The 22,733-nt window shown below is 42.4% G+C and overlaps 1 protein-coding gene across 1 annotated transcript; it reads right to left on the reverse strand.

Moving 5' to 3' along the window:
- Positions 1-1,903: 1,903 nt before the first annotated feature.
- PHGDH (phosphoglycerate dehydrogenase) lies at positions 1,904-21,641 on the reverse strand. The gene is made up of 12 exons (XM_083357548.1): positions 21,406-21,641; positions 13,184-13,335; positions 10,068-10,133; positions 9,180-9,234; positions 8,985-9,083; positions 8,712-8,844; positions 6,849-6,997; positions 6,028-6,180; positions 4,989-5,121; positions 4,139-4,266; positions 3,630-3,849; positions 1,904-2,157 (listed from the first exon to the last, which is right to left on the reverse strand). Exons 1-12 carry the CDS (start codon positions 21,559-21,561, stop codon positions 2,003-2,005), a joined length of 1,599 nt encoding a protein of 532 aa, XP_083213674.1. The 5' UTR covers positions 21,562-21,641; the 3' UTR covers positions 1,904-2,002.
- Between the last annotated feature and the right edge of the window lie 1,092 nt (positions 21,642-22,733).

A 22,733-nucleotide genomic window follows, 5' to 3' on the forward strand; every position in this document is an offset into this window, starting at 1 on the left:
TCATGTCATATTATTTCCATCAGATTGTGGCTCACAAGTAGGTAATAATGCATTGGCTTGGTCATACTATAGCAGATACGTTATTTTTGGCATCCCCACAATTTGTTGTGGATACTTGACAGTATGAGTGATTTAAAGGAGTATTTTAATTTTGTTAGGACTGAAAATAGTGGTAACACAATATACATTTGTATGCTGAGATGATTACTTTGATTATCTGCAAACTGGGTTTAATTCAGCACCCACACTTTCCAATATATCAATCTGATACCAAACTCCATGCCTCAGCTTTACAGTTTTATTCTTTAATATTTTTTTTTTAAAATACTGGGAAATTAGCATGCTGCAAAGGAAATCATCAGCCTCAAACTATCATATTTATTTCTGGGTAGCTCTCATAAAGTTTTATTTTTACACTGTGGTGAGCAGCCCAGAGTTGATCTTGCTTGAGGCACAAATGACCAGGTTCAAATTTTATCCTATTTTGGACACCTTATGTGAAGATCCAGCTCTTTGGAGAAGACTCTAATGCTGGGAAAGATAGAAGGAAAGAGAAGAACAGGAAGACCCAAAGTGAAGTGGCTGGATTCAGTTACAGTGGCAATGAATGCATCATTGGGAAACCTGAAAGAATAGGTTAGGGATGGATCATCATGGAGCACACGTATCTATGTGGCTAGGAGTCAAAAATGTTTTGATGGCACATATGTGCTGAATGCCATTATTACCTTAAAGATTGGCTATATTAAATAAAACTTTCAGAACTACATGTTCATTAGTTTTTCAAAAGGTTCACCTAGCTCTAGATGCATGCTATATAAGAAATTCAAGCAGTTATTTTTTTAAAACATGCTATTTTAAAAAAATAACTAATGAAGAATAGTGTGTTTTAAGCAACTAGTGACTGTTTTAAAGAGATGGGTGTTGGGGAGTTATTGATATTTCAACCAGATACTTGAGGCATGAATATGGGGAACTTAAGGGATTAAGGAAGTTATGTAGTAGGACTGGGATGGGAAATTCTATCTCCAATTAAGCTTAAAATAGCTGTTTTAAGGGAGCAGATGTGAGGTGCAAGAATTCAGGAACCAGGATAGAATTCAATGGTACTACAAGTTTATTGCATGCTACCTATACACAAGAATCTGATCTACTAACAGTCAAAGCAAATTGGTACCAGATAAGAGTTAATGGACTTCAAGGGGGACTGGACTTAGGTCATAGGGGTATAGAGACTCCAGACTGATGATGCATTTGATCGTACCTACAGGCTCAGCCTGGTCCTCTTCTACATCAGAATTACATTTTATAATGTTTAAATTATAGAAAATATTGTTTGATAGCACTCAATACATCAATGCTTATTGCCTTCCTAAAAATATTTAGGTCCATAGCTATAAAAAGATAATCAGAGGACTGAACATTTCTGTGTACTAATAAATAAATTAGTGAAAAATAGAGGGAGGGAATTTTCTCAAGAAAAAAGAAAGAAAGTTCCACATAAGTCTGCAGAGGATGCTGGTTTCCTGAAAATTTTGTTTCAGATATTGAAGGTGGTAACTGGGTCACTCACCCAAGATACAAATCCTCTGAAGAATTGAGGTACAATTTTTTCCCCGAGTGTGAAATGTGCTGAGTGTGGTTTGTAAAATACTATCCTTCAGACTAACTTCTGAAAAATGCACTGTAGAAATAATATTAAAATGAATCTGTTATTTGCAAACAAAAGTAAGAAACGTATGAATACTGAATAGTAAAGCTACACATTCTGGGTTTTTTTTTCCAGAACTAAGAGCCAGCTTGAAAGTTTTTTATCAGTAAGTAGTCAGGAAGAGCATTTCACTTCTCACACTGAAATACATTGGTCAGGTCTCTCAAGGACAACAACTGTATCATACATAAAAACGATGATGCACAAAATTATTTTTGCATTATTTTTAATTAGATATATAAGATTCACATTGCAGAAAGTGGTGGGCCCTGTCAGGTTCTTCACCAGAACTTAAAGTGTCACCTGGAACACTTCTGTCAGAAGTGGCTTCAGTTCCTGCAGGTTGTGTAGAGCAGAAGATAGACTGAGGACATTCCACTCGTATCCACTCTCAGTGCTGGAACGGTGATAGCACAGCAGCTCTATTTTGGTCTTCCTTAGCAGATCTGAAATCAGAATAACACCCATTCCAGAGAGCTGACTGTGCATTTGCAGACCTGTAATCCTCTAAGCCAGGGGTATCAAACTCAATTTCATTGAGGGCCGCATCAGCACTGCGGTTGCCCTCAGGGGGCCAGGTGGTTATGGCCAGGGTGGGCGTGGCCTACTGGGTGGGCGTGGCTAGAGTGCGTATGGCCTACCAGGTGGGCGTGGCCAGCTCTACATCGTTCGCATCAAGGGTGCCTATGGGGGCCTGGGCAGGAGTGGGACAGATCTGAGGGTCTCTGGCAGAAGGAGGGTCTCTGGGCCAGGGCCAAGGCAGTGGGGGCCGTTCCCTCACTGTTTCCAGGATGGCTTCGCGGGCCACATGAAACCACTTCGCGGGCCAGATCCGGCCCCCGGGCCTTGTGTTTGACATCTCTGCTCTAAGCCTACACTGCTAAATACTGGTACTAAAACACAGTGATATTTTTTTAAAAAAATAAAATGGGTGCACAAAACAGATTTCTATTTTAATTTTAAAATACTTCATACACTCCCTCGATAAAGGAAAAAGAAGCCCAAAAGTTATGCCACTGTTGACACACTCCCTTATGCACTGGGAAACTTTAAAAAAAACAACACCTTCTTCATAATGGCTGCCTGTCATATAGCACATCTTACGAGTTCATTACAGATTTCTTTCCATACAGGTAATCCTTGCTTAGCAATTCTAACTGGGGAAGGAATTTCTGTTACAAAGCAGTCATTACATGAAACATGTGATCACACCACTTAACAACAGCAGTTCTGGTAGTCCCAGCTGCAGTTGTTAGGGCCAATAGCTTCCTCAGCTTAACACACTTCATCAACAGAGGGAGGGGGAAGATGCGGGGAGATGGCAAAAAACAGCTGCGGGTGGTGAAGGATGGCAAAAATAGGTGATGGCAGTGGAGTCCAGGATGACCAAAAAGCCAGATATGGGGGGGGGGGGAGTTGAAGCACACTCTGTGACAGTAAATGTGGATGGACTGCTTGGTGCCTGAAATTTGATCACATGACTGCAGGGCTGCAGTAATCATAACTTTGAGGACCAATCATAACTACCATTTGTTCAGTCCTGCTATAACTTCAAACAGTTAGCAAATGAACAGTCATTAAGTGAGGACTACCCATATTTTCCTCCACCCCCAAATCCCATAAGCAGATGCTTATAGGTATTATCTACCATACAGATCACATTATTCATTAAATCATGTTTAAAGTATCTTCCTACAACTATCAATTTTTCACCTGCTCTTTATCATGCCTTGGAGCACTTATCATAAATGTTCTTCTAAAATCCAATGTTATTCATAGATACACCAAAGGAGGTTACATTCATGACTCATCCTTGTCTATGGTTTTAGTCTTTGGGACACCGATTGGAGGGAACTTGGTTCTAAAGAAAATTCTTACTAAAAAGGCAGTGAAGGGGATGAGAAATGTTTTGCCTTACCAACAATTGTTGGTAACACACTGACACTGGAGGTCTTGGATTTGTAGAACAGTAGAGGGCCACTGAGGGGAACCAGCTGCTTGAAGATTGCTCCGTTGAGTTCTAGCAGGCATGGAATGGTGCCTTGCACAGTGCCAACAAGCACATGAGGGGTATTGGTCACAGTTAGTTGCAGTTGTTCACTATTGCCCAGTGCTCTGTCAGTGTGAGTAGTGGTGATCTGGGAATCAGAAAGAGGGAAGTTAGTTTTGTTCCAAATTTCTTCTTCCAGACATGGCAGAGCTATAGTCTGCAGAAAGGGTTATTATTATGTGCAGCTATAACTGTGCTTTGGAAGATGCATACCTTGAATTTCAACCTGTTTTATAATTACAAAAATATACAGAATGAAACAGCATCATGTCTTAAGAGAAATAACTTTACAAAACATTTCTTTAATGATCCTGCAGCTGTCTCAAAGGCCTGCAATAAACTAGCTCTTAGATCTGGGGATAAAGGGGGTTATGTACCTTCAACCCTGCCTCTTGAGCCAGAAGCAGCCCATTCACAAGGTTCACATCCTTCTGTGCTGTTTCTTGAAGGAGCCCCATTGCCACTGCCGGAATCAAGTAGTTGCTAGACCTCTGCAAGGTTGAACCTAGTGAAAATTGCAGGCATGATCAAATCATCAGAAGATGTATAAATTGAGGAGCCAAGTCCAGGGTTTCAAACAGAATAAGAAGAATTTCCCAGAATTAGTTTAAGTGAGAATAAGCAAGCTGAGGGAAGGACTGGATTAATCTAATCTCATCTCATCTCATCTCATCTCAAATCTAATCTAATCTAATCTAATCTAATCTAATCTAATCTAATCTAATCTAATCATCTAATCTAATCTAATCTATATCATCTTGTTTGTCTCTTTTCAGGGTAAGTAAATTCAGGACTACCTTCTGTTCTTTTCAGGCAATTATAGTACTACTTACTAGAGACCTATGCTTTAGCACCAAGAGCAAATGAGATTTTATATGCAAACAGGGAATGGACAATGACAACCTCCCATAGGATACCAACTGCAAAAATACAAAATGAGAAAACTGTTCCTACACCATGTTTTCTTAAAAAAAACCAACAAACTCTAAGAAGAAAGCAGAAGCCAACATAAAGAAGGAAACAAAAGGCATTTCAGAGAGGGTGAAAGTTACTAATTCTCTTTAAAAAGACGAAATCTTACACAAGAGAAATTATGTAGGCTGAAAAATAACGCTTTCCTGTTTAGTCGAGTAGGAAGATGAGAGTACAAAGGCAGAGGAGTGAAAAGATTTTGGTAAAAAGCCAATATCTGAAGGCCAAGCACTATGCCTGGATCTCTCATCTCACCCTCGGTAATAAGCTGCACTCCTCCATTCACTTGATGGCTCAGTCCCCGTAGCACACTTCCTAAAGCTCTGGCCAGTGCAATCCATGGCTTGGTATGGGGTGCATAGGCACTGCTGAGAGCCTGCCCATTTACCTGAGAAAGGGAAGAACAGGAGCGTGAAACTGCCTATTGGACTAGACTTCCAAGCCACAACCCTTCCCCCCAGTTACTTTGTTTACAGTGCTTGGTCACTTAATAGGTTTTCTTTATTATATACGCAATAATTACAGATGGATTACCATTCAAGCTCTAAAGCACAGTGGTACCTAGGTAGTTTATCATCAATTGGTTCCAGGAGGTGCAATGAGTACCAAAAACAATAAGTAGCAAACCATTTTTCCCATAAGGAATAATATAGTGAGTCATAAAGCAGCCAATACTGCCAGGTTCTAGCTTGTGCGTTGAATACCAAACAAACAACGATTACCGGGACAATATTTTCACGTCAAAATGCATTAAGTACCAACTTTGATGAGTTTCATAGCAGTTGAATACCGAGGTATCACTATATTGTCTTCTTTGAAAATCTATCCCCTTGGGGGATTTATCCTGAGGCCTGCTTTCAATTTTAGAGCTGAATAACTTTACACTGAGTAAAGTTCTATTTTTATTGTCATTTGTTAAAAAAAATACTGGCAGTCACACAATGAAAGTTAGCACTTATAAGATGGACTGGTCAGTACAAGCACAATACCTTGAAGCTTGGCTGAACTTTAGGTTTAACTTAGTACTGCATGTTTTAGCCTGTATTCAGGTTAGCTATGTTTATCACATCTCAAATGTGTTGTACGATGCTTTGATTTTGCTTACAAATTCAACTCTATTAATTTTTGAAAAAAATGTGCTAGAATATGCAGAAACTGAGTTTAAAATTTGTGCTGATCTTTGACCACAAATGATTTATGATGATGATGATAAGTTTAAAATTAAAATTAGTTACATGAATTTTAAAAATGATATACAAATCACAACTCGCTGAGGACTGTATGTAGGACTCACAGTGCCAACCAGTGCCTTGCCCTGGGCCAAGTCTACAAGCTGCATGGCAATCTCTCTTCCACAGCGGCTCTGAGCTTCTCTGGTACTGGCACCCAGGTGCGGACAGCTGATCACATTGGGATGGTTAACCAAGGCTTTATCCTTGGGTGGCTCCTAAAAAGGAAAAAGAATTTGTCTAGTTATGAAATGCTAAGTCCAGGCTTAGTTGAGTTAGAAAGAAAATCTTATCCTTAATAATGCAAACACTGTAAGACTCCAACTAGTTTTGCAGTGAAATAATAAGGAGCAGCATTTTCTATAGAGAAATCAGATAGTTAGCTCTAGAACACTAATAGGCAACTATGAATTTTTCATCCTGAGGTGCACACTTTCCCCAATCAGAGTACATGACCAAAAATATGGCCTTTTGCTTCCAGAGTTCCTCAGCCAGCTTGGCTGTCAGAGAAATCTGCTGTAGAACTACTAGACCAGGGGTCAGCAACCTGAAAGAGTGAAAGAGCCACTCGGAACCAGTTCCCTCACAAAAGGAAAAACTGGGAGCTGCAAAAAATGTGTGCACATGCGCGTACATGCACGCATGCACAGAACAGGGTTTGACTGAAGAGTGGAGCCAAGGCGAGATATGCACCTACCCTGCATATTTGAATTGATTGGTTGAACTTTTTTACTCCCACTTTTTTTTTTTGGACTGCACGTGGCAGAGGACTGGGAGCCGCAGGTGACCGCGGGTTGCAGACCTGTGTACTAGACCCAACAGCACCACCAGTCTGACCACCTGAACTGATCTGCTGAAGGCAAAACAAGATGTCATAAAGCCTCACCTCTGTGAAAACATCTAAGGCTGCTCCTCCACAGCGGCCAGACTGGAGAGCCCGCAAAAGGGCACCTTCATCCACAATACCTCCTCGGGCACAGTTGATCACCTGGACGCCATGGCGGCACTGACCAAAGGTAGTGTCATTGAGAAGCCCTAGAAAGAAAGCAGCAGCAAAATCAGAGAACTTGGGAGTAGAAGTCCAGCCATATTCTCCTTCTTATATTTACCCTTGTTAGAAGTTTGCAACACCACAATTATAGCACATGCCAAGAGAACTGACTGCCTTTCTGTTTATATAAAAGATTGTGTACTATCTTTTCCTGAAGGAAAATTCAAAGCTACGAACAAAGCAATAAACCAGCTTAGAAAGCCTTTTTCTAGTAAGTTATCATAGTAACTGCTTCTCTCATGGTTACAGCTGCAAAATTTTAATACAAAGACACATAATTGCTCCTCCCCCCATTAGCCAGAATTCTTAGCTGACACCTTCTACAATGTAGTAATCCTTGTCTGTACCATTAGGGTTTTCTAACATACATCCATAGTCTGTCTTCTCCATTCCTTATCCCCAAAGGATTCCTTTTGCTCATTCAAGATGCCTGTTTACCACATGTAAGTTCTCATGGTCAATCATTCCAACTTTCCTTCCTTCCTGTCAGCCAACTAGTTAGAACAGACCAGGAAATTAATTCCAGATAGGCTAAAACTACTTTTATTATATTGGTTATACATTGGTTATATTAATAGAACCATCAAGTCTGATTGTGCTATACTTCCTCCTTCCTTCAGTGAATTATAGAGGTGTCTGCTTCAGCCACTTCATTATTTCATTGTAGATTTAAAAATGTTTCACCCCCTTGTGACTAGGCAATGAATCCTGCAGATCTCTGTCAAAATTTCTTTCTTGCTCCCTACACTGACTCCTTCCTCACTCAGCTTTATTTCCGTAAGTTGTGGGTGGAGCCTTGGTGGAGCAGTGGGCAATTAGTGCACGTTCGAGTCCCACCAGGCTCAAGGTTGACTCAGCCTTCCATCTTTCCGAGGTAGGTAAAATGAGGACCCAGATTGTTGGGGGCAATAAGCTGACTTTGTAATAATGCCACATGGGGGGGGGTGAAAGCCCTAATAAGCAGGCATATACATAGAATGAAGGCTATTGCTAAGCACATTGATTTGTGCTTCTTAGATTGTAAGCCGCCCTGAGTCTTCAGAGAAGGGCGGGATATAAATGGGATTAAAAAAAATTATATACCTATTCCATTTGCTAATAATAAGCAGCAAACATGAGCATGCATAACTCAGGACTACATGTTGTGACTCAGGGCCAGCCTGTGGGTCCGGCAGCCGGCTCAGATGTATCGGATGACTCAGATGAGGGGGAGGAGGAGTGTGTGGGAGACGAACTGGCTGATGATGACTTGGAGGCTTGGCAGAGTCCCCAGCCGGGGCCCTCTTCTCAGCTGCGTGAGCCCGATAGTGCGGAGGATGATGACCCACAGCTGGCCCTGTTCAAGGACGCCCGACGCAGGAGGCAGTCGAGCAGGACCAAGCAGAGAAAGGCTGCGGGTCTCCTCGGGAGGAGGCAGAGGGAGGCCACGCCCTGATCTCTAAATAAAAGGAGTGTTTGGGGAAGGGCTGGTTGCTGAAAGCAACCCTTCCGTTTGAGGATTCAAGTTCCAGTGTTTTTGTTTCTTGTTCTGTTGTTTGAGTAATAAATCTTGGCAGACGCTTTTCAGCCTCAGACGCTCTCCAGTCTCTACTGTTTGAACAGGGGTTTGCCTTATTACAAGGCCGGTAGCAGGCTGGTTCAGAACACTACACAAGGATCCCTCCGACACAAAAAGAGACCTCAAAACTGGCACTTTACCTGTGGTGGAAGGCAGGAGTGGGGTGTGCACTGTGATGAAGTCACACAGTGGCCAGATCTGTTCCAATGACAACTGTTCAACACCAAAGACAGCCGACTCTTCAGGAGTGATTATGGGATCATAGCCTATGGTCTACATAGAGAGAAGAAAGAAATGTTGTCTGAATGGCTGAGATGTCCATCTATCACCACTAGGAAACAGGAGCACTGGCTATCCATAGCCTTTTTTCAGAAGAGGAGGTCCAAGGCAGCTGAGGGGGAAACCACTCTTACCTTCATGCCAAAGGACTGCATCCGAATGGCTACCTCTCGTCCAATCCTGCCAAGGCCTAGGATGCCTAGGGTCTTCCCTTGAAGTTCCATCCCCATAAACTGCAGCGGAAAGATGCATTGGTTTCAACCAATTCCTCCTCTCTCTATAGATATATGATTGCCCTCTCTGACATCCTCACAGGATCAACTTCTTACCTTTTTACGGTCCCATTTCCCCTCTTTCATTGAAGCTGCAGCTTGCGGGATTTGCCTGAAATAACAATTTCTGTTACAAACAGTCTCTAATAAATAAATAAAAAAGTTCCCAGGCTTTTAATCAAGTGGATACTGTTATTTCTTATTATTCTGTTTTAGTGTGATGATTACTGAATTTTGATTTCAAAACTATGTTTGATTACTACCAATTATATGCGTACCATGCCTAATATAACCAGAACCACTATATTAAGACGTACTTTACTTAAATTTATATCCCATGTTTGGAAATACAAAATACAAGCATAATAGTCAGTCTAATGAAGTAACTACAACTTCTCAGGGTGCCACCGGTAAGAGATTGCCGGCGGACGACACCCAGGGATAGGGCCTTCTCAGTGGGGGCGCCTGCCCTTTGGAACCAGCTGTCAGTGGAGCTGAGGACTGCCCCCGACCTCCGTTCATTCCGCCGGGACCTGAAGACCTGGCTCTTCGAGCTTTCTGGCCCAGGCTGAGGATTAATCTTAATTTTAACTGGGGTTTTATTTATGCAGGGACAAATATATATTTTTTTAAATTTGTTTTTAACTTTTGTATCTTGGTTTTTTAATCACCCTGTAAACCGCCCTGAGTCCTTTGGGAAAGGGCGGTATATAAATGTAATAAATAATAATAATAATAATAATAATAATAATAATAATAATAATAATAATAATAATAATAATAATAATAACAACAACAACTAGTACAGTACCTCTTAACGCCTTATGACAGTTTAACTCTTTTCTCTCAGTTTGTTTAATATTTAACTTCTTGAAAAACACAGAAGTTCAAGGTAGCCTGAGCTCTTGCAGGGACGTTCCATTCTTTCTCAGAAATACTACTTACCTGGCCAGACTCATGATCATGCCACATGTTAGCTCTGCTGCACTGAGACTGTTGCCGGTGGGAGTACTACGGGGCAAAGCAATAAGAAAGAAAGTTAATGTTAACAGTTCCTAGTCACTTGGGAGAGCAATTAATGTATGCTTCTATGTATTTATTTCACCATATTGTTTTCCCAGAGTTAAAGTAACATTCCAAATAGACACTACACACAGAACATTGAGTGAAAAACTGCTCTTCAGGAAGTTCTAAAAGATAGGTAAAGGTAAAGGTTCCCCTGCACATGCGTGCTAGTCGTTTCCGACTCTAGGGGGCGGTGCTCATCTCCGTTTCAAAGCCGAAGAGCCAGCGCTTGTCCGAGGACGTCTCCTGGTCATGTGGCCGGCATGACTAGACGCCAAAGGCGCACGGAACGCTGTTACCTTCCCACCGTAGTGGTCCCTATTTTTCTACTTGCATTTTTACGTGCTTTCGAACTGCTAGGTTGGCAGAAGCTGGGACGAGTAACAGGCGCTCACTCTGTTACGTGGCACTCGGTATTCAACCCGCCAAACTGCCAACCTTCTGATCGACAAGCTTAGTGTCCTAACCCACTGAGCCACCGCATCCCTGTCTAAAAGATAATGCCCCTTAATTGAAAATTGTGCTTTCAATCCTTTGTAGCTATTTATCATTTATGGTGGACATGTGAATAAGGCAAAGAAATATTGGAGTAGGATTCATATATTAATGCAGAAAATTCTTAAAGTGAACATAAAGATAAAACCAGAAACTTTCCTTCTGGGCCTAATGGAAAGAGAACTGGAAAAAAAATTGGAATTCTGATTTTATATATGGTGACGGCAGCAAGACTGCTCTATGCACAAAAGTGGAAGGATGCCTCGAATTCCTAACATGGACGAATGGCTACAAAAGCTGATGGAATTAAGCAGAGCTGGCCAAATTGACTGTGTTAATAAAAGAAAAGAACATAAGTACTTTTGTTTCTGCTTGGAAACCGCTTCTGGACTTTGTGCTTGAGGTGGGAAAAAAATGATATTATGGTTTTGAGTTTTACTGATTAGACTTATTTGCCAATACAGAAATGGCTAGTGCATACTACTATAGAAATGTAAAAAGTTGAGATTTGGTTTTAATGTCTGATTTTACCACAACAGAGAGAGTCAGAAGTCAATGCCTTTTGTTTCCTCCCCTCCCTTTCTTCACACTCTTTCCCCCCCCTTTTCTACTATTGTCCCCTACTATTTGCTTTTGCTTTTTCACATTTTATGTTATAGATGAATAAAACTAATTAAAAAATCCTTTGTAACTAGACGAATCCTGTGAAGAAAAGGAGGACCTTTCAAATTAAACACCACACATAAATCCCTTAATATCTATGCAGGCAAAATATCATTTACCATACACTTTTGAGGTATCACAGATGTAAACAGACGATTTTTTGTTCATTACTTATATTGCCCAAACAATCACAGGGTTTACACGTTAAAATGTAATGTTAAACTATAGCTTAAAACTGTAGGAATGAACTTAAGAAAATGTAGAGTTTGCAGCTTACCTGTGACAATGAGATTGGAATCATGATTATGTTTAACATTCTGACATATTAAAAACTGTAATTTGGTAATAAATTTTGGAAGACTGCATGTAGTCCTAATACCATATAGCTAGTTCATCTCTGTATTAAACCACTACAATCCATCTGTACAGTTTCAGAGATATTTCCAGTGGTCAGAGTGCATTTAAACAATGAAAAAAGTAAGGAAAGAATGATGAATGTGGACACAGCACAGCAGTGACGTATAAGTGAAGGCAAAAACACCATATAACTTTAAAAGCAACCTGAAATATTTTTAAAGGCAAAAACAAGGATATTTTCTCCTCCAGAGTTAATAGGAATTGTTATTCTTAAGCAGTTGCAGCTTTGGCAATGAGAAGGGGGAAATGTTTTTTTTTAATTCCACCTGCTGGTTCCTTCCTTCAAGCTGAGTTGCATGGATTGAGTTGAATACAGGTAATCCTCGACTTATGACCATAATTTAGCCCAAACGTTCTGTGGTTAAATGAAACATTTGTAAAGATAGTTTCGCCTCATTTTTTGACCTCTCATGCTACAGAATCATTGCAGTTGATAAGTTAGTAAGCTGGTTGTTAAGTAAATCTGGATTCTCCAGTAACCTTGCTTGTCAGAAGGTTGCAAAAGGCGATCACATGACCTTGGGACACAGCAACGATTGTAAGTATGAACCAGTTGCCAGGCATCTAAATTTTGGTCACATGATCATGGGGATGCTTCAAAGGTTGTAACTGTGAAAAATGATCATAAGTCACTTTTTTCAGTGCTGTTGTAATTTTAAATGTTCACTAAATGAACTGTTGTAAGTCGAGGACTACCTATGGTTGTCCCTAGGAGGAAAAGGAAGACAGTGTTTATCCAATTTCTCTTTTCCTGAGCCTATGTGGTGATGAATGTAGGAGGAGGGAAATGATTCTCTTCCTATGAAGGAATAAGTGAAAAAACAAGAAGCTAAAGATCTTTAAGAGGGTTTTTATTTTATTTATTTTAATTTCATTTATATACCGCCCTTCTCCGAAGACTCAGGGTGGCTTACAAGCTTAGCAGTAGCCTTCATTCTATGTATATGCCTGCTTATTAGGGCTTTCACACACACCCCAAGCGGCATTATTACAAAGTCATCAAGGGCAAGGAAATAGCATGCTCAGTTTGGCAGGTAAGGAAAGACCTCAGAAGATATAAAGTTATTCTGGGCCTTCCCTTCTCCAGCAAGGGCCACCCACAACTCTAAAATTCAGCTCTGAGAAAGGAAGATAGGGATTGTCACTACAGAACCCTAGTACCATATGTGTTCACCCTTAGAAGGAAAGGCATAGTCTCTTAAAACCCAGGCAACTAAAACTGCTTTCATTGAGAGCAAATGTCTTTCAGAAAGAAGCCTGCCAATTCATTGCTCCTGAATTCTCTGCTTTATGAGCAAATCCAGGAGTGAAGATTAGACCAGACAGGCCTGCTCTGAATTAGGCGCCTGGTGACCTCTGCATCCTCTTCCATGTAAAAGCAGGGAATGACTTTGCTCTCTGACAACGTCTTGCTGACTTACTTCATGACTAGGATTCCTTTCCTTGTAGCAGCCTCCACATCTACGTTGTCAACCCCAGTTCCGGCTCTCCCAATGATCTGCAACTTCTCCGCTGCATTGATGATATCTGCAGTCACTTTGGTTGCCGAGCGTACAATGAGCCCATCAACGTCCTGAAGAAATCAAAATCCAATCAGCAATTGGATGAGAAGGAAGGTGCCCAGAGAACTATCATCAAGGCTTAGAAACGTGTCCTCTATTCCTCTCCCTAATCTGCACAGATATCAGGAAACTATAAAGAGGGCTGAAAGCTACATCAGTTATAGAGATAGGGTTTCCAAATAGTGTTATAGGCACACCGATTCTTAAATCACCTCTATATTTCTTACTTTTCCACAGAAACACTGCAGAAAAGAAGTAATTTTAAACAAAGAGCCTCAGAAGGGCTAAAATGCCTAACCCACCTCCTCCTTACTTAGCTCTACTCCTCTTAGTAAGAGAACTTAGTAGGTAATGGTACTGCATTTTCAATGCTGTAAGTCAGTGGTTCTCAACCTGTGGTCTGAGGACCCCTGGGGGGCTGCAATGCCATCATAAAGGATCTGCAAAGGCTTGAAGAAATGTTATGATTTAAATATTGAGTTACGTCTTGGGGGGGGGGTTCCGTGGCCATGGTCCATGACCACAAAAGGTATTTAAAGGCGATCCATGGTGAAGAAAAGGTTAAGAACCACTGCTGTAAGCAATAGTGTGACTGATTTCAGGAGAGGAAAAGCTAGTGGGCTTTCCATTCCTGTCAGTAAAGATAGCTGATGTACCACTTAACAAATGGATTGTCAGAAAGTTACAAAAGTTGTGAAAAATGGCACAATTTGTCTAGACAATCAAAACGTGAATGCCTCATCATCCATACACTTTATATAATTTTATTTGCATAATTCTGATCAGGTTATTGATAAAAAGGGTTATTGAAATGCAGCCCTTCTGACCCCTGGAAATCTAATTCAGCCATGGAATTTAGAATAACAAAACAGGATAAAAGAATTACAGAGTTGGTAGGACCTTGGAGGTCTTTACTCCAACTTCCTGCTCAAGCAGGGGACTCTACCCAATTCTGGACAAATGGCTGTCCAATCTCTCCTTAAAACCTCCAGTGAAACAGCATGTACAACCTCCAGAGGCAAGCTTGCCTCTGGAAGTTATGTGTGCTCCATCACTGGAGATTAATTATGATTGTTAATGATTGTTTTCAGTGTCAGGAAATTTCTCCTTAATTCTGTATCTCCTTCTGATAATCTTCCATTGTTATTTCTTGTCCTGCCCTCAGATGCTTTGGAGAATAGATCAATCCCCTCTTCCCTGTAACAGCTCCTCAAATATTGGAAGATTGCTATCATGTCACCCCTAATTAGCCATAACTAGTTCCTGCAAATCATTCATTATACAGTTTAGCCTCCAGTCTATCTTTGTTGCTGTTTTCTGCATTCCTTCTAGTGCCTCAACAACTTTTTTGTATGGTGGTGACCAGAACTGGATGCAGTGCAGTATATAGCAGTATTTATTTCATATGACTTTGTTACTATCCCTGCATTGTTTTTTTGGCAACTGTAGCACATTGCTGGCTCATACTTAAGTAGTTGTCCACTAGATCCCATTCACAGCTACTGCTGTTCAGCCACATATCGCCTACTCTAAACTTGTGCATTTGGTTTTTCTTGTCTAAGTTTAAGAACTTACTTTCTCACCACTGAATTGCATTTGGTTGTACAGAGCCCAGTGGTCAAGTCTGTCAAGATCCAGATGGATCTTGAGCCTATCTTCTAAGTGTTGGCTATTCCTTCCACCATGGTGTCATCTGCAAATTTGAAGAATTCTCCTTCTATCGTCTCATCTAAATCATCTATGACAGACATGTCAAACACAAGGCCCGGGGGCCAGATCCGGCCCGCAAAGTGGTTTCATGTGGCCCACGAAGCCATCCTGGAAACAGTGAGGGAACGGCCCCCACTGCCTTGGCCCTGGCCCAGAGACCCTCCTTCTGCCAGAGACCCTCAGATCTATCCCACTCCTGCCCAGGCCCCCATAGGCACCCTTGATGCCAACGATGTAGAGCTGGCAACGCCCACCCAGTAGGCCATTTGCACTCTAGCCACGCCCACCCAGTAGGCCACGCCCACCCTGGCCATATCCACCAGGCCCGAGGGCAACCGCAATGCTGATGCGGCCCTCAATGGAATTGAGTTTGACACCCCTGATCTATGAAGATGTTGAAAAGTACTGGACCTAAGACAGAGCCTTGAGGTAACCCTCTGCACACTTTCCTCCATTTAGATGTAGTTTCATTGACGACTATATGTTAAGTGTGATTGGGTAGCCAGTCATGAATCTATTTGGTGGTGGATGCTATCTATCTCACATTTTCCTATCTTACCAAAAGGTAGGCTGTGGTTACTTAGTGAAGTTTAAGTAATAACTGCAGTATGTGCACAGTATTTCCCCAATTCACTAATTTAGTCACTTTGTCGAAGAATGCATTAAGGTTTGTCTGGCGTGATTTTTTGATAAACTCATGGCTTCTCATAATCACTTTGCTTGTTTCTAGGTGCTCGCAAACCCTCTGCTCGATTAACTTTTCCAGGACTTTCTCAGGTACTGATGACCAGTCTGTAGTCTTCTGGATTTGAACCATATTAGCTCTTTTCCAGTCCCCTGGAAAAATAATGTTCCTGGTGCTCCAAGATTTTGGAAAGATATGGCTTCCTTTTCCCATACCTCCCAGCGTTGTTCAGTCTCCACCAGCTTTTTCGAAGTGTATACTCAGGGCTGCAGTTGGCCCTTTTCTTTTTCCTGGAGCAGTACCGCACCTACAGCCACATGGCTAGCATCAGCCTAAATGACAAATGGTCTCTCTGGGTATGGGTGCCTCAGTACCGGCTTGTTGTGACTCAGGGTCAGCCTGTGGGTCCGGCAGCCGGCTCGGATGTCTCGGATGACTCAGACGAGGGGGAGGAGGAGGGTGTTGAAGACGAACTTGCTGATGGCTTGGAGGCTTCGCAGAGCCCCCAGCCAGGCCCCTCTTGCTTGGTGGAGACTCAGCTGCGCGAGGTCCACAGTGCAGATGAAGAGGACCCACAGCTGGCCCTGTTTAAGGACGCCCGACGCAGGAGGCAGTCAAGCAGAAGCAAGCAGAGAAAGGCTGTGGGACTTCTCGGGAGGAGGCACAGGGAGGCCACGCCCTGAACTCTAATAAAGGGAGTGTTTGGGGAAGGGCTGGTTGCTGAAAGCAACCGCTCCGTTTGAGGATCAAAGTTCCGGTATCTTGTTTCATGTTCTGTTGTTTTGCTTGTGAATTAAACTTGGCAGACGCTTTCCAGCCTCAGACGTTTTCCAGTCTCTACCGTTTGTACAGGGGTTGCCTTTCTGCAAGGCCGGTAGCAGGCTGGTACAGAACAGCTCTGCAGAAAAATGTCTTTTCAACTTTTCAAATGAGGCTTGGCATTCCATAGTCCACTTTCAGCTTATCTACCCCCTTGATTTTTAACACGTTTGTAATGGGAAGTGCAATGTGCAAAGGAGGGAATGAACTGCCTATAGAAATTGGTGAAGCCCAAGAAGATTTGTAGTTGCTTCCTGCTGCATGGGGTTTCCCATTCAAAAATGGCTCATACTTTTACTGGGTTCATTTCCACCCCCTCATGCGATATCCGGTAGCCTAGGTAGTCAAATCTTTTCTTTGTGAAATCCACACTTCGAAAGTTTAGCATATAGCTTGGCAGCACAGAATTTGTTTAGGACCACTCTGACCAATTTTACATGCTCAGCTTTCATTTCAGTGTAGATTAATACATCGTCCAGGTTCATCAAAACTCCCTTTATACTAATACTCATAAAGTACTTTGTTTATCAGTTGCATAAACACTGCAGGGGCTCCATATAATCCAAATAGGTGCGCCTTAAATTGGAAGCAATCCAGGGGGGCAGTTAAAAGTGGTTTTCAATTTGTCTCCTTTAATTCTGACCCAGTAATAAGCCTTCCGTAAGTCCAGTTTGGAAAACACATTACCCACCTTAGAAAGGTGGGCTAGCGTGTCCTTCATGAGGGGCAAGGGGTACACATTTTCCATGCATACCATGTTCAGATCCCTGTAATCAACACAGAGACAAAGACACTCATCTTTCTTTTTCCATTACAATACCGGGGCTGTCACCCTGGGTCTGGCTGGCTGGCTGGCTGAAACCCCGAGCCAATTTTTTATCTATGAACTGGTGCAGTTCGTCTCAATTCCCGGGGGGGGGGGTTGTCATGTACTACAATTTAGGCTTTGGTAGTTTGGCTCCGGGGACAATCTGAGTGGCATAGTCAGTGGGTCGGTGAGTTCATCTGAGATCCTTTCACTGGATACTTCAGCCAAATCGTGGTATTCTCTGGGTATGCCTCTCAGCCACTTGCTATTTGCAGTGGCCGCCCCTTTTTGATTAGGTTCATGAAGGACATGCTGACCCTCCTCTCTCAGGGGAATGTGTTCTCTAAACTGGACGTATGGGAAGCTTATTACTGGGTCAGAATTAGAGAAGGGGATGAATGGAAAACTGCTTTTAACTAACTCCTTAATGATTTTCTACCGGTTACTTCTTTTCCTGCCCTCAGGTGCTTTGGAGAATAGGTCGATCCTTTCTCTGTGACAGCCCTTCAAATACGGTACTATCACATCTCCCCAGTCCTTCTCTTCTTTAAAAAAAAGTAATAAATTGTATTTCTATTTCTCATTCCTTTACTTCTTCCATTTTGTAGTACGCTGCCTAGCAGTACGCTACTGCCATTCTCAATTGTCTCGCTGCACATCCCACTCTTTCCAACACCATTTATTTTCCCTCTCTGTGCCATTCCTTCTCTTCTCTCTTCTCCACCTCACCTAATTTTCCTTCACTTTTCAAATTTTACTTTAACTGTGTTTTCCTTTTTCTTCTACATATTTAAACAAACAAATAAATAATAAATAAATGAGGGAGGGAGGGAGGGAAGAAGCCAAAACTTTTAGAGAAAAATTAGAATTTCAGTGGCTGCCCCTACCCTAGAGTAGGGTCCCCAATCTCTGTGTACCAGGAACTGGGCCTCACAATGGGCTGCTGAGCATGCAAAGCTTCATTTGCACATGCGTGGTAGCTAGGCTGCATGCATGAAACCACCCCCTTCCTCCCAGCTGCCACTACCATTGTCAGTCTGTGATGCCAGAAAGATTGGGGGACCACTGCTATAGAACACCCTGCTCCCTGAAATTTGGCAGGGCTCAACCCTATTAAGCCTTCTGTAAGGCAGAGTGAGTGCCTGTTACTCGTCCCAGCTTCTGCCAACTTAGCAATTCGAAAGCACGTAAAAATGCAAGTAGAAAAATAGGGACCATTACGGTGGGAAGGTAACAGTGTTCCGTGCGCCTTTGGCGTCTAGTCATGCCGGCCACATGACCACGGAGACATCCTCAGACAAGCGCTGGCTCTTCGGCTTTGAAACGGAGATGAGCACTGGCCCCTAGAGTTGGAAACGACTAGCACGCATGTGCAGGGGAACCTTTACCTTTACCTTTTTAAGGCACTGAAGACCTGACTTTGCCTGCAAGCACTGGGTTAAAATGAAGTGGCTGCACATCAGAAACTTGACTTGAGACCAAGTTTCTGTTTTTATGTGTTTGGTTTTAATAGTTTTAATATGTTTTTATATTATTTTAATTTTTGATTGGAAACTCACCAGAGTTGGTTATAAGATGGGCATAAGATAATATCCTGCATAAGATGAGCAGAATAATGATAAGCAAACATTTAAGTTTCCCTGAACACTACTTGGGAGTCAGTATGACTAACGTGTTGCAGAGAAAATGGATAAATCTAAAAACTTGGTCTAATCAGAAAAACTATCTATAGCTTATGTTACTCTAAAATAAACATATAAATAAACCCTCCAAGGTTTCTTATTAGTGGGGATATTTGGTATTTCAGTTGTTATATAATGGAGAAAACCTGCCCATTCATAAATGCAAATAGCATAAAACAGTCATATTTGCAGGAGCAAATATCTAAGGCTAAAAGAAAAATACAGTAATTCTTCAAATAAATTAAGTACAAAGCAGCGAGGAATAAAGGAATAAGTACACAGCTCCAGAAATAAAACCATTCTTTCAAAATCAATTCTCTGCTCCCGTGTCGTTTTATTGAAGGCAAAGGGCAGAAGTTTCATGTATGTGCATCGTAAATCCTTTGCATGAAAAGGGCAAATAATCTTAACATGCAGTATATGGTGTTGCATCACAAAGAAGAAAACAACAAGTATAGGTCCTACTACGCCCATCACTTTCTCTACCCCCAAGATCCTCCCTAGACCCACACACTGCCTCCAGCTGATTTTTCTGGGCAAGGCTCAAACTGCAGCAACCAAGAGTTCCTTTGTAGAATGGCACACTGTATACAGTTCACCTTCCTTTTCTTAAGCTCTGAGACTAGAAAGATATTGTGTACCATACAACGTTTTACATAATTTACCCGTTCGGGAGGGGGGGTACGGAGAGAGGTTTTTCTGGGTGTTTATATTGATCACCAGGAAGCAGCACATGATCAGTTCCACCCTGCATAAAACTCATCAGGCTGTGGATCTTTCTACCCCCTTGTGTCCAATAGGCAGAGCATGAGGAATATTAAGTCAATTATCTACTCTTTGGGTGTCAGGGTAAACAAGTTCCTTTCCCCTTCCACAATCTTCCTCTGAAGCCAAGCAAATTTCATCTTCTCCCCCTTCCTCCAAACAGGAGGGGTTGGAAACAAGGACGGACAGAATTTTCCACCAACTTCCTATTTCTAACCTGGCAAAATGGTCTTGGTATTAGGAACAGCCATTGGGAACAACCCAAATCCAACAGTTGCTCTCAGGACTAGAGCCAAGGGTGAATTGGACCAGTTCCCAACCAGCTCTTAGTTCTACAATCTTCCAACATAATTGGAACAAAGGAATGAGGCAGAGTTATGCAAATCAGAGCAGGCTCCAGCTACCACTGGAGCGCTGCCTCCAACTAACTTTAAAGGACAAATGGTTCATCGGGCGAGATTCATCCCCAAATCTAATCACCCCAATTCTTCAGGTTCATTCTTCAATTTTCCAATCATCCCCAAAGCAATAGCAATAGCACTTAGACTAATATACTGCTTCACAGTGCTTTGCAGCCTTCTCTAAGTGGTTTACAGAGTCAGCATATTGCCCCCAACAATCTGGCTGCTCATTTTACCAAAAGGCTGAGTCAACCTTGAGCCTGTGAGAATTGGAACTACCAAACTGCAGGCAGCCGGCAGGCAACAGAAGTAGCCCGCAGTACTGCCTTCTAACCACTGCGCCACCAAAGCAAAATATCTTTTAAAGAAAAAACTGAAAGGTTTAGATTCGGGCCGCTAAGCACGTTTGATTTACCAATTCAGCAACCTCTATTCCAGCAAACTATTCTGGAATCTCTTATTTTTTCCCACTACCCAGCCAGAGAAACAGTTGCACTTTGTGCATCCGATTTCTATCCTGCGATACACGCATTTCGTTTTGGATTTATTGTAGTCGCCCGCTCTAGGGGACTCTTGGTGGCTCACAAAACGTAACAGATCAAAACAAGTAAAAACTTTTTTTTAAAAGCCATTAAAGAAAAGCACGACGGGGAAAGGGGGGGGGTTTGAACTAGGAACTCTTGAGCCGGAATAAATTTATCTCGCATCGCTACATCCTCCAACCTCCACCATCGGATCGCAAGAGTCTAGAGACGGATGGGAAGACTAAAACAGCGATCTCCAATCCCTTGTTACTCTTAAAACGAAATGAGGGAAAATATTCTAATTTTAGTCCCGGCATAGGGTTTCCTGCCTGAGCAGGGGGTTGGACTAGATGACCTCCAAGGTCCCTTCCAACTTTATATTATTATTATTATTATTATTATTATTATTATTATTATTATTATTATTATTATTATTATTATTATTTATTAATTATTACTATTACTATTATTATTATTATTATTATTATTATTATTATTATTATTATTATTATTATTATTATTATTATTATTTACAATACAGATATGAATTCATGAACACAGCTGGAAACTCTTTATCTTGCCTAGCTTAACGTTTTGCTTCCCCTCTCCCGACTTTGAAAAACTTATCCAGGGGATTGTTCCGACGGCTGGAGAAGCGAAGGTAACCTCACAGTTCTTCTGTCTCACCTTGATCTCGGCCTGCAATTGTTCTTTGCTGAGGTTAATTTTCTCGAGGACTTGGATGCCGGCCGCCTGCAGGATCTGCTTGCAGCAGGGGTCCAGGCTATCGCTGATCAACACTTTAGTCAGGGCCATCGCTCCTGCAGCTGCCGCCGGGGCCATCCTAGCTTCACCTCTAGGCTTCTTCGAAGTACGGCTGGAGTAACAACTCCTTTCCTAAACGCTTGCAAGCGAAAAGAGGGAGAGAGAGCTGGTTCGCAGCGCGTGATAAAGACTGACTCGCCCCTTCGTTCATTGGAGCGGAGTTGCCGAGGTCCCACCTCCTCCCCGTTTTCCTCACCAACCATAACCTTCGCCCCTCCCGTGGAATTTTCCTGCACCAGCACAAAACCCTGCATTCTTCCACCGTTGGGTGCCTCGTCGGCAAAAGTCAAGTGGGCTGGCAGCCAGCTGGCCTCGCTGCTCCCTAGCCAGCTTTTTTTAGTTTGTTAACAGTTGTGAACTGCTTACTCTAAAACAGGGGTCGGCAACCTCGGCTCTTTTATGACTCGTGGACTTCAACTCCCAGAATTCCTGAGCCAGCTATGCTGGCTCAGGAATTCTGGGAGTTGAAGTCCACGAGTCATAAAAGAGCCGAGGTTGCCGACCCCTGCTCTAAAATCTAGTGAAAATGTCTGAGCAATTTTAAAGACTCTCCAACATATTGACTGGGTTTGTACGAGATACTGAATTCAAATAAGTACTTGTAAACATGCTGTGTAAAACCAGGCATCAATTCTTGTCTTGAGCAGACCTGGGTGCGTCGTGCGGGCAACACTCGGTTGCCCCGATGGCGTGCTTGGAACGCAAAAAGGATGCCGTCGGGGAAAAGGGCAGAAGGCGGACTCCTGCTACCAAAGGGCCCGTGCTTGGCGCTCGTTTTCGGGTGTTAAGGCACGAACGAGACTGGGCGTTCATCCGAAGGGAACAACACGTGTCTGCGTTACGTCGGCAAAAGTCAGTTAACTACCACGTCGGCAAGAATCCGTCGAGGCTTATTGCTGTCTGGAAGTCTATCCGCTCAAACCATTCAAGCCTCTGCACCCTGCAGGTGTGGTCTTAGCTCAGGGGTAGGCAACCTCGGCTCTTTTGTGACTCATGGACTTCAACTCCCAGAATTCCTGAGCCAGCCAGGCTGGCTCAGGAATTCTGGGAGTTGAAGTCCATGAGTCACAAAAGAGCCGAAGTTGCCTACCCCTGTCTTTAGCTCGTGCCCCTGAACTTGTACAGAGGCTGTGGCTGTACGACTTTCTCTCCGGCAGATGTAAGCTTCAACTGGTGATATCAAAATGCAA

This window comes from Vipera ursinii (assembly GCF_947247035.1).
Source record: "Vipera ursinii genome assembly, chromosome: 3".
Taxonomy (NCBI): domain Eukaryota; kingdom Metazoa; phylum Chordata; class Lepidosauria; order Squamata; family Viperidae; genus Vipera; species Vipera ursinii.